Source organism: Drosophila subpulchrella, chromosome 2R, assembly GCF_014743375.2.
Source record: "Drosophila subpulchrella strain 33 F10 #4 breed RU33 chromosome 2R, RU_Dsub_v1.1 Primary Assembly, whole genome shotgun sequence".
In the NCBI taxonomy this organism is placed as follows: domain Eukaryota; kingdom Metazoa; phylum Arthropoda; class Insecta; order Diptera; family Drosophilidae; genus Drosophila; species Drosophila subpulchrella.
In genome coordinates this window covers 3,184,632-3,197,265 of record NC_050611.1, presented here as the reverse complement: position 1 = coordinate 3,197,265, position 12,634 = coordinate 3,184,632, and the positions used below count along the sequence as shown (strand labels likewise).

The window sequence follows — 12,634 nt, the reverse complement described above, 5'->3', positions numbered from 1 at the left end:
ATGTTATTATTACTTTGATTATTATATGTTTGTGGTTAAATAGTTTTATTGATTAAGCCTAGTACTCAGATCGGCTAAGAGTTTCACTAGTCAAAAAATCTTATTCTTTGTAGTGTGACCGAAGTTTTTAAAGTTCACACGCAATGCAAGTACCATGGGTTTGTTGCCAAACGAAAATCAAAACAATTGGAGAAATTTAAAAAGGAGCAGTATGCTGGTACACAAAGAAATTCAATTAAAAATAGATGGAATGTTCAACGAATGTTTTTATTTATGTAAATTAGTTGTTTAAAGCTTCCTTTTCGTCCCACGGATGCTTCGCCATCTTTCCCGCGCCACCGCAGTCCAGCTCCGAGTCCCAATAGGCATATTGGACCTTGAGGAAGTGGGAGCCGGATTGGGAACAGGGTTGATCCGCTGATTGCAGGAAGTCGCCCAGCATCCTGGCAGTGGCTGGACATAACTTCTCCAACTGTTTCTTAGCGGGCGCCCTATTTTCCTCCTCCCTGTAGAAGCCAGCGCGTCCTCCAGCTCCGCTTAAGCTGCCAAGTAGCTGGTGGTTATAGTGTACGGAGTCCTAATGGAGAGGTCTTCGGAGATCATATTACTGGTGGTTCTGCTGAAAAGATACTTCTATTAGTAAAACGAAACCAAATTATTTTGGCTAGACCTTACTTTCTTTGCCAGGACACGCTCGGCAGGATGTCCATGTAGAGAGCGAAGTCCCACTCGGCATGTTCCTTCCCACTGGGATTCTCTAGTGGATCTCCTCCTCCAGCACTTCAACTATTCTGCGGATTTGCCCCTGTTGTGGTATTGCCTTCTGTCGGTCAAATCCCACAATAATGGGCAACAGCTTGGATTAGGCGTCCTTTTTCATCTGCACTGACCTCCTTTAACCGTTTTTGGGGTTTTTCTTCCATTTAAAATTTTTAAATTCCCCATCGCTTCTGCACGAACACCGCCAAAGATTAAATTTCTTATTCTTTGGGCCGCGGCTAACGGCGTTCATCGAAAATTCACTCCCGAAATCTGGTATTTTTTCTGGTATTTCCTTAGCTCATCTGAGTACCACGCTGAAAAACAGACCCGACGAAAACCTTTAGCCGCCGGTTTGCCTCTCGCTTACTCCTATGGTTAGCTCGCGGTTTTCGTCGATGTGAGTACTAGGCTTTACCGAGTATTATCGATTGTCGATTTTAAAGCCTAGTACTCACATCGACGAAAACCGCGAGCTAACCATAGGAGTGAGCGAGAGGCAAACAGGCGGCTAAAGGTTTTCGTCGGGTCTGTTTTTCAGCGCGGTACTCAGATGAGCTAAGGAAATACCAGAAAAAATACCAGATTTCGCGAGTGAATTTTCAATGAACGCCGTTAGCCGCGGCCCAAAGAATAAGAAATTTAATCTTTGGCGGAGTTCGTGCAGAAGCGGTGGGGAATTAAAAAATTAAAAATGGAAAAAAAACACCCAAAACGGCTAAAGGTCAGTGCAGATGAAAAAGGATGCCTAATCCAAGCTGTTGCCCATTATTGTGGGACCTGACCGACAGGAAGCAGTACCACAACGGGTCAAATCCGCAGAATATTTGAAGCGCTGGAGGAGATCCACTAGAAAATCCCAGTGGGAAGGAACATGGGACATCGCTCGATCTCCGACGAGCTCCATTAAGGACTCCTCCTTCACCAGCTACTTGGCAGCTGGTGATGGAGCGGAGATAGAGGATGCGCCGACTTCTATAGGGAGGAGGAAATAAGGTCGCCCGCTAAGGGACAGCTGGAGGAGCTATCACCAGCCATTATTGGCCAGCTCGGAGCTGGACTACAGATGGCGCGGGAAAGATGGCGGAGCATCCGTGGGACGAGAAGGAAGCCTTTAACTTCTAATTTACATAAATAAAAACATTCGTTGAAAATTTTATTTATTTTTATTTTTTTTTATTTATGCACCAGCAGACTCTTCTTTTTTAAATTGCTCCAATTGATTTGTTTTCCGTTTGTCAACAAACCCAGCTGCTTGACAGTAAGACCATGCCACATGCATGGCGGGTGAACTTTGAAAACTTCGGTCACACTAGAAAGAATAAGATTTTTCGACTAGTGAAACTCTTAGCCGATCTGAGTACTAGGCTTAACGACGTTAAAAACAAAAGTTTCAGAACACTGCCTAAGTGAATAACATGAACCTCCTTACTCTTGTTATCGGCATAACATTGCAAAGCTTGGACAAAAAAGTTAAACTTATTTTACCATGGATTTTATCCAAACATGGCTTGTTTGGTTCGTTTGGACGTTAACTTTAAAATTGTAAGTCTCTGTTTTCTGTCGGATTTTTTTCGAGTTTTTACGATATCAACAAACGCGCTAGTCTCCAAATTGGTAAAAAATTCGACATTTTCATAGTTTGCCGAGTTGTAGATCACAGTGTAACCTATTCATTTAGTCGACAATTTTAAACAAAAAATGTAAACTTGTCTATCCTTCTCAATTCTTAATACCGAACGAACGGATTTATTTAAATGCCCTTTTTTATTAGTTCCTAAAACTATGCAACAAAAAATATAAAAACTGTTCCAGTTTAATAACTGCTTTTTTTATAATTTCAGCCACTTCTAAATTTTCAATCAATAACTAAAAGACAGATATTTCAGTACAAAACATACGCGCAAATATTTATTTTCTTACGAGTTTTTTTTAATAAATTTGACTCTAGGCAGTCTTCTCGTACATTTTACTTGTTGTTTAACAACTCTGCAGCATGTTGCTCTTAAGAAATGGGAAAAGAACACACGAATGGTTTTGGCGTAAAATTAAAAAGAACTGAATGCTTGGAAAGTCACAGGTTAAGTAAAACCAATGTTTAATCGAATTGAATTCACATCTAAAAGTAGAGTTGTTTGAAGTTAAGGGGCGTTTAAGGCGTTAACCGCTTGGGGTCGCGTGGGAACATGGAGGTCTTGCGGATGTTGTCCAATCCCAGATACAGCATTACAACGCGCTCCATGCCAATACCACCGCCAGCATGCGGAGGACATCCGTAGCGGAAGGACTCGATGTACGCCGCAATCTTGGAGGTATCTGTAGAAACAGAGGGTTTTAGTTAGTACATGATATCGCAAGGTGAAGTTAACATACACAATATTTGAGGTATCTATAGATATAAATATTATTGTTTAAATAAGTTTACACTGGCTATCATTTGTTATCATATGAATGCAACAGCTCTGAATGAGCACTCGAAAGATATGTGTACATACATATTTACTCACTGCGTTCTAATTAATGTTTATTTAGAAATCTTGTGACTAGCTGACTTAAAGGTTCCTCAATTTGAACCTTCATTAAACAAGTTTATCAAATTTCTTGATATTTAAGTACCGTTGATCTTCTTTTTAAAAACAAGCTTAACGCAACTAAAACCAATATTAATAGTATTCAGATTAAGGGATCACTCACCGATGCCATGGTGCTTGGCGCGCTCCATTAAGTACTCTGGATCGTGAATGCGCTGCGCCCCGGACAGGATCTCCTCGCCGCGCATAAACATATCGTAGGAGTTGGAGTAGACTGGGTTGTTCGGATCGGGCATGGTGTAGAAGGGTCGTATCGCCAACGGGAACTTGTCCAGGATGTAGAAATCGGTGTCGTACTTGGCCTTAACCAGGCGCCCGAGAAGCTTCTCATTAGGCGTCGACAGATCCTCCTCATCGCCCGTCTCCACGCCGGCCTCTCGCAACATGGCCACGCCATCGGCAAACTGGAGGATTAGCGGCGGCTCCAGGAACTTAAAGGCGTCCACCTTGTACTGCTGGCCGACAGACTCGATCTCTCGGGCGTACTGGTCGCGCAGTCCCTTGAAAATGGCCGTAAACGTGTTGCCAATCGTGTGCAGAACCTCGTGGTAATGGTACTTGAAGGCCATCTCCAGATCGAGGCCCACGAACTCGGTCAAGTGCCGATGAGTGTTGGAATCCTCCGCTCGGAAAACGGCGCCCACCGTGTAGACTTTGTCGAAATCGGCGGCGATGGCCATCTGCTTGTACAGCTGTGGCGACTGCGCCAGATAGGCCGAGTCCTTGAAGTAGCTCACGGTGAACACGTTGGCGCCGCCCTCACTGGCCGCCGAAATGATCTTGGGCGTGTGGATCTCGGTGAAGCCCTTCTCCGTGAGGATATCACGGAACAGGCGGCACACTCCCGCTTCCAGCCGGAAAATGGCCTGGTTCGCCGGGGTCCTCAGGTCCAGCACTCGATTGTCCAGTCGCGTGTCCTGGTTCACGCGAATGTTCAGCCCTTCCGGGTCATCGGCGTTCTCGGGACGCGAGGCGTCTTCGATTTGCAACGGCAACTGGGCCTTGGCCTGGGAAATCACGAATATCTGCTCGACGGACAGCTCCAGCGATTGCTCTGTGCAGGATTCAATCTTGCTGGACACCGCCACTGGCTTGGCTTGGATATCGATGATGCTCTCCTTGGGAATACTGGAAAAGCAGACAGGACAGTAAGTTTTTGCAGCGAAATCTTTGAAATTATTAATACCACAGTACAGACAAACTCCTATCAATAAGAATGATGTAAATATCTATATGAGCAGAGTAATTCGGATGTGATATCGTTTTGACTTTTCCCTGCTTGGGTCCCTCATAAGTTTATAGTTAAGGAGCACTTACTTGCCCGCGAACTTGACCATTTGCTTGGAAATGACATCGTTGACGGCCAGGATGCACTGCACCGTGCTGCTCTGCTGGCGCAGGATGAGGAAGCACTGTTTGCCCTTGGCACGCGACGTGTGGACGCGTCCTCGCACCCAGACGAGTCCCTTGGTCAGCTGGCCACTCAGCTCCGAAACGGGAACAAAGTTGCGCTCGATCCGCTGGTCCTTGGACTGGATCATCTCGGAGAGGCCATATTTACCGGCGGAGTGATCCTCGGCAGAGTCTCCTCCTGCATTGTTGGCAGCCACGGCGGAGGCAGTCTCCGCTTTCTGTTCGGCTTTCTAGGCGGATAGAGATTAGAGCTGTTATCAGGGGTTCAAGAGCCAACGCATGCCACGTCCGCAAATAGAAGACACTCACCTTGGCGGCCTTGGCCAGCTTCTTGGCTCCCTTCTTGGAGACCTGCTCCCCGTTGGCCACGTTCTCCTTGTCCTCGACCATCTTGGAATGCACACAATCGGCTGTAAAGAGACGAGGGGTATATTTTTTAGTAGGGAACCACAAAACTAGGCCGTAAACCGCAGAGTTCCGATAAGCAACAGGCGAGGAAGGAGGAGGAGGAGTGATGTGTGCGTTGCGTCACGGTTTTATAAATAGCACTTGGCGGATGAAGTGCCCCATTTGCGAAATGATGACTGTGGGTTCCGGGCTGCAGTTCAGTCACCCGATCTCCTCCCACAGAAACCATATGTCCACGGAATATTTCCGGGGCCGGGGAACTCTGTCTAGCGGCTCGCACATAACCTAAACTTTGCGGCCCCTGTTTCGCGGCAGGCACTCACTTGAAGGTCTTTCACCAATTGATTATTTAAGTTGTGCAGTCGAGTGCAACCGGCTTACCAGCTAGATTTTGCCTTTTAATACACAGAGGATTTCACGAGCGTCGTGTTCTATTGCACATGCATGCCAGTGTGACCGCGGAAAGCAATATTACCACCGGGCTCAGAGTTTTCCAAACGGTCACTCTGAAAACTACTAACACGCCATCTATAACAGCGGTAGTTAGTAAGGACTTCCTCCATTTTAAAAAATTGTTTTATTTTTATTATTTTTAATTTAATTTTTAATGAAAATGAATTGGGAAATACTCCCACATTTTATTGAGTTTGCCTGCCTGAACTCCACTGTGTGTGTTTGTTTGTATTGTTGTCAAATTGCAGAGTTCTAGGAATCTATAGGAATTATAAGGCTGTTTTTGGTATGGAAATACTAAATATAAATTTATTTGATATATAAAAACATACGCGTTTGTTCGCACTCTACAGGTTGCCATGACTTATTTAAAATTTGAAAACATTTAAGAGTAGATAATAAATCGAAAAAAAAGGTTTTATTGCTTTAACGTGTAAAAAAGCAAATATTTAATAAACAATCCTGCATTTCGCTGTTTTGCACTTTTTGGATGATCGCAAATATCCTGGAGGCGGGATGTTTCAGTTGCATATGGGTACAATCAAGGCGGATATTTTTAAATTCAAATTCTTCGGTTGTTCGTGGACCAGCGACATATGGATATACAATTTTCTAAAATGATCTTATCTATCCAGCTTAGTGATATATATAATTGAAAAGTTTTTTAGAAGATCACCTAATGGCTATAAAATCCATGGACGGGGATTCACAGGTATGAAAACGCTTGGAAATTAGTCGTTTTATTTTTATAATCTAATTTTTAAAACTAAGGCAGACATATAGTTACATAGAGCAACAATATATTGGAACAAATTGAATGCCACCTTGAGCATGACAATCCAGCAATTGTGTCTAACCGTAGGTGATGTTGGTTTTTCTAACCATTTGTTAAACTACAGCCTAGAGAAGCAAATCAAGATCTTACCGAAAATGGACGAAATATCCTGCAGGAAGATGGTCAAATATTTTAAGAAATCTGGTTTAAGCGGCTCTTTCGAACTCTTTTTTAAAATAAATGACACCTTAAATGTAACCAATTTGAGAGTAAATTCTCGCCTTTTGGATGCGTTTGAAGACGTATCAAAAAAACTAGAGGCCCAAAAAATCAACCAAACATAAATATTATTGAGCTTCTTAGCTCTGTGCTGGGCAACCAACTTTTAGAAACAGTTAATCCAAATTTAAATAGATATTATAATCTAGCCCTTTTCCTTTTTCCACCAACTAACAAACTACTACTTGTTAATATAGTATTATTATTTATTAATAAATATTCACAAACAAAAATCAATGGAAAAGGGCCATTCACTTAAAAAAAACATATATGTAAACATAGAACCCAAGAAAACAAAATGTTAATTGACTTTGTACGGCGCCTCACGTGATGCTTCCGTGGCGCAGCTAGTAAAGTGGATGACTTCAAACCTTGAGGCAAAGGGATTCGATATCGCGAGCGACCAAGATGCTTTTCTCAAAAAAGTAAGTTTTTTGGTTTTTATATTTATAATTTGTAATTGCAGTTGTTATTTCAGACTTAAAACAGATGAAAAACTAAGTGTGTTTGCATCACAATCCACATTTTTAAGTAATGGAGGGAAAAATGAGTTGAGAAATGAGAGTTTCAACAAAAAACAACTACATCACCGACAGGAGACGCATAATCCATAAACAACCAAAATAGCTCCGTTTCTCAATTTGATATTTATTTTCTTCTTATTACATTTTTGGAAAATGTTGTTGCTTTTTTAGGAATGGTTCTTCCAAAATTCAAGAGTATGACGATTTTCTAAAATTTGTTTGAGATTACATTTCTATGTATCGAAACTTTTTTTCTCTTTTTTAGAAAAGAACGGCACTGATTTTAAAATTACACTTTCTTTAATATAGGGAAAATCGCCATTCAAGCAAAATAGTAGTCGATTTTCTAAAAACACGCAATTTTCCTGACTTTATTTTTGTAGTGCTATTTGACACCAACAAAAATACCGAAATTTATCGTAGTGGTAATTTTTAACAATCCAAAATGCTGTTAGTGCTAGATTAACAAGTGTGTTTGCGCTTCAGCAATGGAGAGAAAAATAATTTGAAAAATGAGAGATCCAACAAAAACCAACTACATTATCGTCCATTATCCATATACAGAATAACTCAGATGCTCAATTAGATATTTGGAAAATTTTTTTGTTTTCTTAGAAATGTATTTTCTAAAATTCAAGGCCTATTGCACCAAAAGTATGGCAATTTTCTAAAATTTAGTGCGATCTTTTTCTAAAAGTAGAACAGATTTGTGTATATCAAAACTTTTTTTCTCTTTTTAAAAAAGAACGGCGTTGATTTGAAAATTACACTTTCTTTAATATAGGGAAAATCGCCATACAAGCAAAATCGTAGTCGATTTTTTAAAAACAAATGCTAATTTCGTGGTTTTACTTTTTAGTGCTATTTCACATAAAAACAAGCCGAAATTTAACGAAGTGGTAATTTTTCACAAGCCAAAATGCTCTTAGTCCAAGTGATAGTGCTTTCGAGCTCCAGGAATAGTCAGGTATGGTAGGTATCCCTATGACAGATGGCACTTCGCCTACTTCGACTGAATTTTCCAAATCATTGGAAACAAATCTGACAAATCCAATGTAGTAGAGTGCCGTGACTTACTGTCCATTCGAACTTGGGGGTGCCCGTGTCTAGAAGGCACTCATTCCTTCCGCTGCCGATGGATAGGAAGGAAAAGAAGGACGAGTTGCAACCATGGTGCAGTCTACAAATCAGCGAATTTTCACCAAACAAAGCTTTAAATCATTGAAATATGGTCTAAAGTTCGGACAGGCTGCCAGCGAAATTTAATAACAAATCGAAAATTTGGCAGGTCCAAATGGACAGGTCCCAAATGAAAATTGTAAACTAGCACAAATAACATAATATTGTACTTGGCACTCTATCGGAAAAACATTTAATTAAAATTGCTTAATAATTGCATGTATTAATATCAGCATAACCCTCTTTTTTTGTGGCTCTTGGATTTGAATATAACATAGATCAAGTGCATTGGCCAAATCCGATCGGAATTTAGAACTGGGTCGCGGTGTTCATAAAATTTGTAAATGTAAGATTTTACCGGGTTTTGGGGTGCAATCACAAAATAATTAATAGTAAATAAAGTATGCAATAAATTTAAATTCAGATAATGTTATATAGACTATAAACTTAAATCCGCCACCGAAATGCTGGGCGGAAAGTTTCCGCTTAAATTTTTGCGTGCATCTCTTTCGGAAGTGAGCCTCAGAAGAGTTCTGGAAAAGTAAAAACTAGAGCAGGGTCGATTATTATACCCTTGCAGAGGGTATATTGATTTCAGTCAGAAGTTTGCAACGCAGTGAAGGAGACGTTTCCGACCCCATAAAGTATATATATTCTTGATCAGCATGACTAGACGAGTCGATCTAGCCATGTCCGTCTGTCCGTCTGTCCGTCTGTCCGTCTGTCCGTCTGTCCGTCCGTTTCTACGCAAACTAGTCTCTCAGTTTTTAAGCTATCGGGCTGAAATTTTTCCAAAAGTCTTATATCTTTTGCAGGTAGTATATAAGTCGGAACCAGCCGGATCGGACAACTATATCTTATAGCTCCCATAGGAATAATCGGACAAAAAAATGAAAAAAAATTATATCTTTGGTGTTTTTTAGCATACAAACTCCTAAGCTTGGAAATAACAATTTTTAAATAATTTTGAATTTTGTATTAAATTTTATCGAAATCGGACGACTATATCATATAGCTGCCATAGGAACGATCGGAAAATTTGTGGAAAAATAATATGAAAAAAATTATAGCTTCGGTGTTTTTCAACATACAACCTCCAACGCTTGGAAATAACATTTTTTAATTAGTTCTGAATTTCGAATTAAATTTTATCAAAATCGGACGACTATGTCATATAGCTGCCATAGGAACGATCGCAAAATTGGTAGGAAAATAATATGAAACAAATTATAGCTTCGGTGTTTTTTAACATATAACCTCCTACGCTTGGAAATAACATTTTTTAATTAGTTCTGAATTTCGAATTTAATTTTATCAAAATCGGACGACTATATCATATAGCTGCCATAGGAACGATCGGAAAATTGGTAGGAAAATAATATGAAACAAATTATAGCTTCGGTGTTTTTTGACATATTATCTTATACTATTGGGAATATCATTTTTTGTGTTTTTAAATTTAATAATTATAGCTGCAAGGGTATATAAGCTTCGGCTTGCCGAAGCTAACTTCCTTTCTTGTTTTTTTTTGAAAATATCGATGTCTGAAAAAATTGATGATTTCACACCTCTAGCCAGCAGCGCTACCAGTGTTGCCCTCAGTAAAAATACGCTAGGGTTGTAAAGCGACATTTTTATTCATTAAATAAAACATTGTAGTGACCTTATGAAGTTCTTCAAACATACGCTGTGCGGATAAACTTAGTTATATCTGATTGGATGCCATTTCTTAAGCAAACTGCTGGCACTTCATGTCTACAACACAATTTGTGTTTCTGGTCTACAAATATTAAACTAAATGATATATTTATTTTAAGAACATGAGTTGATCAGAAAAAAACTTTTAAAGCCCAGCACACAGCTGCTTAATATCGCTGTTGCAAGTTAAAGCAGATTCTTGTTCACATGAAGCGAACATTTGATCGGTATAAGCGGTGCTGTGTAGAGGGTATAAAGCTGTTTTGATTAAAAAGGTTAAGACTGCATGGCCTAGACACAGCTGCAACACAAACAATAGACCGTTAAACTATTAGACCATTAAAATCGCAAATAAAAATTTTTTTGTTGCTCTCCGCTACTAACCGTTTGGATTTGGTGGTATCAAAAATTAAAATTCTTTTAACAATTATGAGCTACATATGAGTGATTCTTTGTGAAACGTATAGAGATTTTCTTTATGGTCTCAAAAGGATTTCATATATTTTTTTTTTATTCCATTTGACAGCAGCAAAGATATGACAATGTCTTTTCTTTGTTAAGTTTATGTATTGCTTTAAATTACATGGTGTAAAATAACAAGGGTTCGACAAGAATTATGTATAGAACATAATACTAATTTTTTATAAAAATTAAAAATGCTGGCATCGCCATATCTTTGCTTCTGTCAAATGGATTAATTTTGTAAGTTTCTTTAAATCCTATATAAATGGTATGATATCGTGATAAAAATATGAAACCGTTTTGAGACCATAAAGAAAATCTCGATACGTTTCATACGAAGGTTTTGATTATTTGAGACAATGCTTAAAATGTAAAAAAAAAATTCAAACGTTCGTTGGGAATAATGAAAAAGAGTTTTAAAAAAGTCAAAAGTTGAAAAAATGATTAAAAAATTCATTGTCGTGTCGTTTTTTATCTAGTAGAAAAAAATTCAATTTTTTAACAAGTTGTCCAAAACTAGGCCAGCTTTACTCGTTTTGTATTTGTATTGACTTTGTCAGCTTCGTGACACCAACTAGTGATGGTGCTATAACGCGATACATCGATGGTGGAAATAAAACAATCGAGGTATTCCGCAGCACAGCCACTATCAATACTATCGATATTTAAATCGATGGACTTACAGATCTAATAAGCTGCAGGCGGAGCATACGGTGAACATTATGCGCCGAAATGGCGGCTCCTCTGGTATCCCATATAAAAGTTATTTATTGTCTAAAAAAGGAATAATTGTTAATATTTAATGATATAAAAAAAAACATTTTTATATTTACACATTTCGCCATTGAAATTTGGCGTGCCATGATTACACTTCCGTGCCAGTTTCGTAAATTCCGGCGAATTAAAAGAGCTGTCTGATGGCTTTGCTTTGCAAGTTTCTCGAGAACTGCGGAAAATTATTCAATGAAACTTTTTCTATAAATAGATCATTTAAATTTTGTAAGGAACTGTGCAACGTGGATGACGCTCTGTCAAAGGCGTAATAATTGCTTTTAAGTTAGCATCGAAAACATGGCTGACGCTGTGGACCATTAACATTTCTCGAAAATTGTATAATAATTTGATGTAACTGTTCCTATAGATAGTTAATTTAAATCCCTTTTCTTAAGATACGATATTTTACATCGGTCGTAGTCTCGGATACAGAGGTTCTTGTACTGGAATTGGCGGGTTCCATATTCCTTTTAATATTATTAGAATTGAGTATTAATGTGATATCTTTTAGATTCGATATTGCTAGCTTTTAGTATAATTTGGTATTTTGTGAAAGTGTGAATGTCATATCTTCTTAGCACACCTATCGATTGCTACGAATCTATTTTGATGATGGTATCGAACTATAAGTTCCAAAGTAAGAAGCCGGGACACTTTTCCGAAGGAAGCGAGGTCCGAAGCATGACAAGCAATTAGAAACGAACAACCATGCGGTTGGTAAACTCCATCAAAATTTTATTTTGTGCATATTTGTTTTTTATATTTCAAAGTCTTTTGAAATTGTGAGCGATGTGCAGATAATTTAAATTAGTTTTTTTTTATAAATCCATTTCTAAATTAAGATTACGCTCATCTCGATTTCAAGATTACCTTTTCTTGACTTCTGGCATAAATCGTTTTTTTTACATCTTAGATATTATCAAAGAAAATTAACATTTTTTAAATAATTTAGTTTTGCTTTATAAACTTGTACTAATTGAATATACAACATTCTAAAAGCATATATTTAAGCCTTACAGCTTTCAATACATAATTTAACTGATAGAGAAGTAGGGTTGGTGTTACCTTCTCGGGTAACTTGAATAGTTCCTCGATACATTTTTTACAATGTATATTCACCAATAAGAAAACAATTCCACTTATATTATTTCTCAAAATAACTTCTGTTAAATCCATTTTGGAAATTTAAAACGTACAAAGCTTACAACTATTCTCATTTAAACGTAATTAATAATTCATTTTATATGTAGTACATGAAATACGAGATTCCTTTTTTTCCTAACAAAAATTGTAAATATGTGCTATTAGAACAGCATTGT

At 38.5% G+C, this 12,634-nt stretch overlaps 1 protein-coding gene across 2 annotated transcripts; it reads right to left on the bottom strand.

Annotated features, from left to right (window-relative positions):
- Positions 1–2,822: 2,822 nt before the first annotated feature.
- Positions 2,823–5,664, bottom strand: LOC119551347 (aspartate--tRNA ligase, cytoplasmic). 2 transcript variants are annotated; one of them, XM_037860664.1, is made up of 5 exons: positions 5,553–5,664; positions 5,073–5,173; positions 4,668–4,993; positions 3,454–4,478; positions 2,823–3,075 (listed from the first exon to the last, which is right to left on the bottom strand). In XM_037860664.1, the coding sequence occupies exons 2-5, from the start codon at positions 5,151–5,153 to the stop codon at positions 2,912–2,914; spliced, it is 1,596 nt and encodes a 531-aa protein (XP_037716592.1). In that variant the 5' UTR covers positions 5,154–5,173; positions 5,553–5,664; the 3' UTR covers positions 2,823–2,911. The 2 variants fall into 2 exon arrangements, with proteins under 2 accessions (XP_037716592.1, XP_037716593.1); XM_037860665.1 differs by lacking the exon at positions 5,553–5,664 and adding an exon at positions 5,495–5,540.
- Between the last annotated feature and the right edge of the window lie 6,970 nt (positions 5,665–12,634).

What these genes read in the sequence shown, in the direction of transcription:
- LOC119551347 (XM_037860664.1), bottom strand. Translation starts at nt 5,153, where the DNA reads ATGGTCGAGGACAAGGAGAACGTGGCCAACGGGGAGCAGGTCTCCAAG. An exon ending in AGCTGGCCAAGGCCGCCAAG is followed by an intron (nt 4,994 to 5,072) that starts GTGAGTGTCTTC and finishes CTATCCGCCTAG; the next exon opens with AAAGCCGAACAGAAAGCGGA. An exon ending in ATGGTCAAGTTCGCGGGCAA is followed by an intron (nt 4,479 to 4,667) that starts GTAAGTGCTCCT and finishes CTGCTTTTCCAG; the next exon opens with TATTCCCAAGGAGAGCATCA.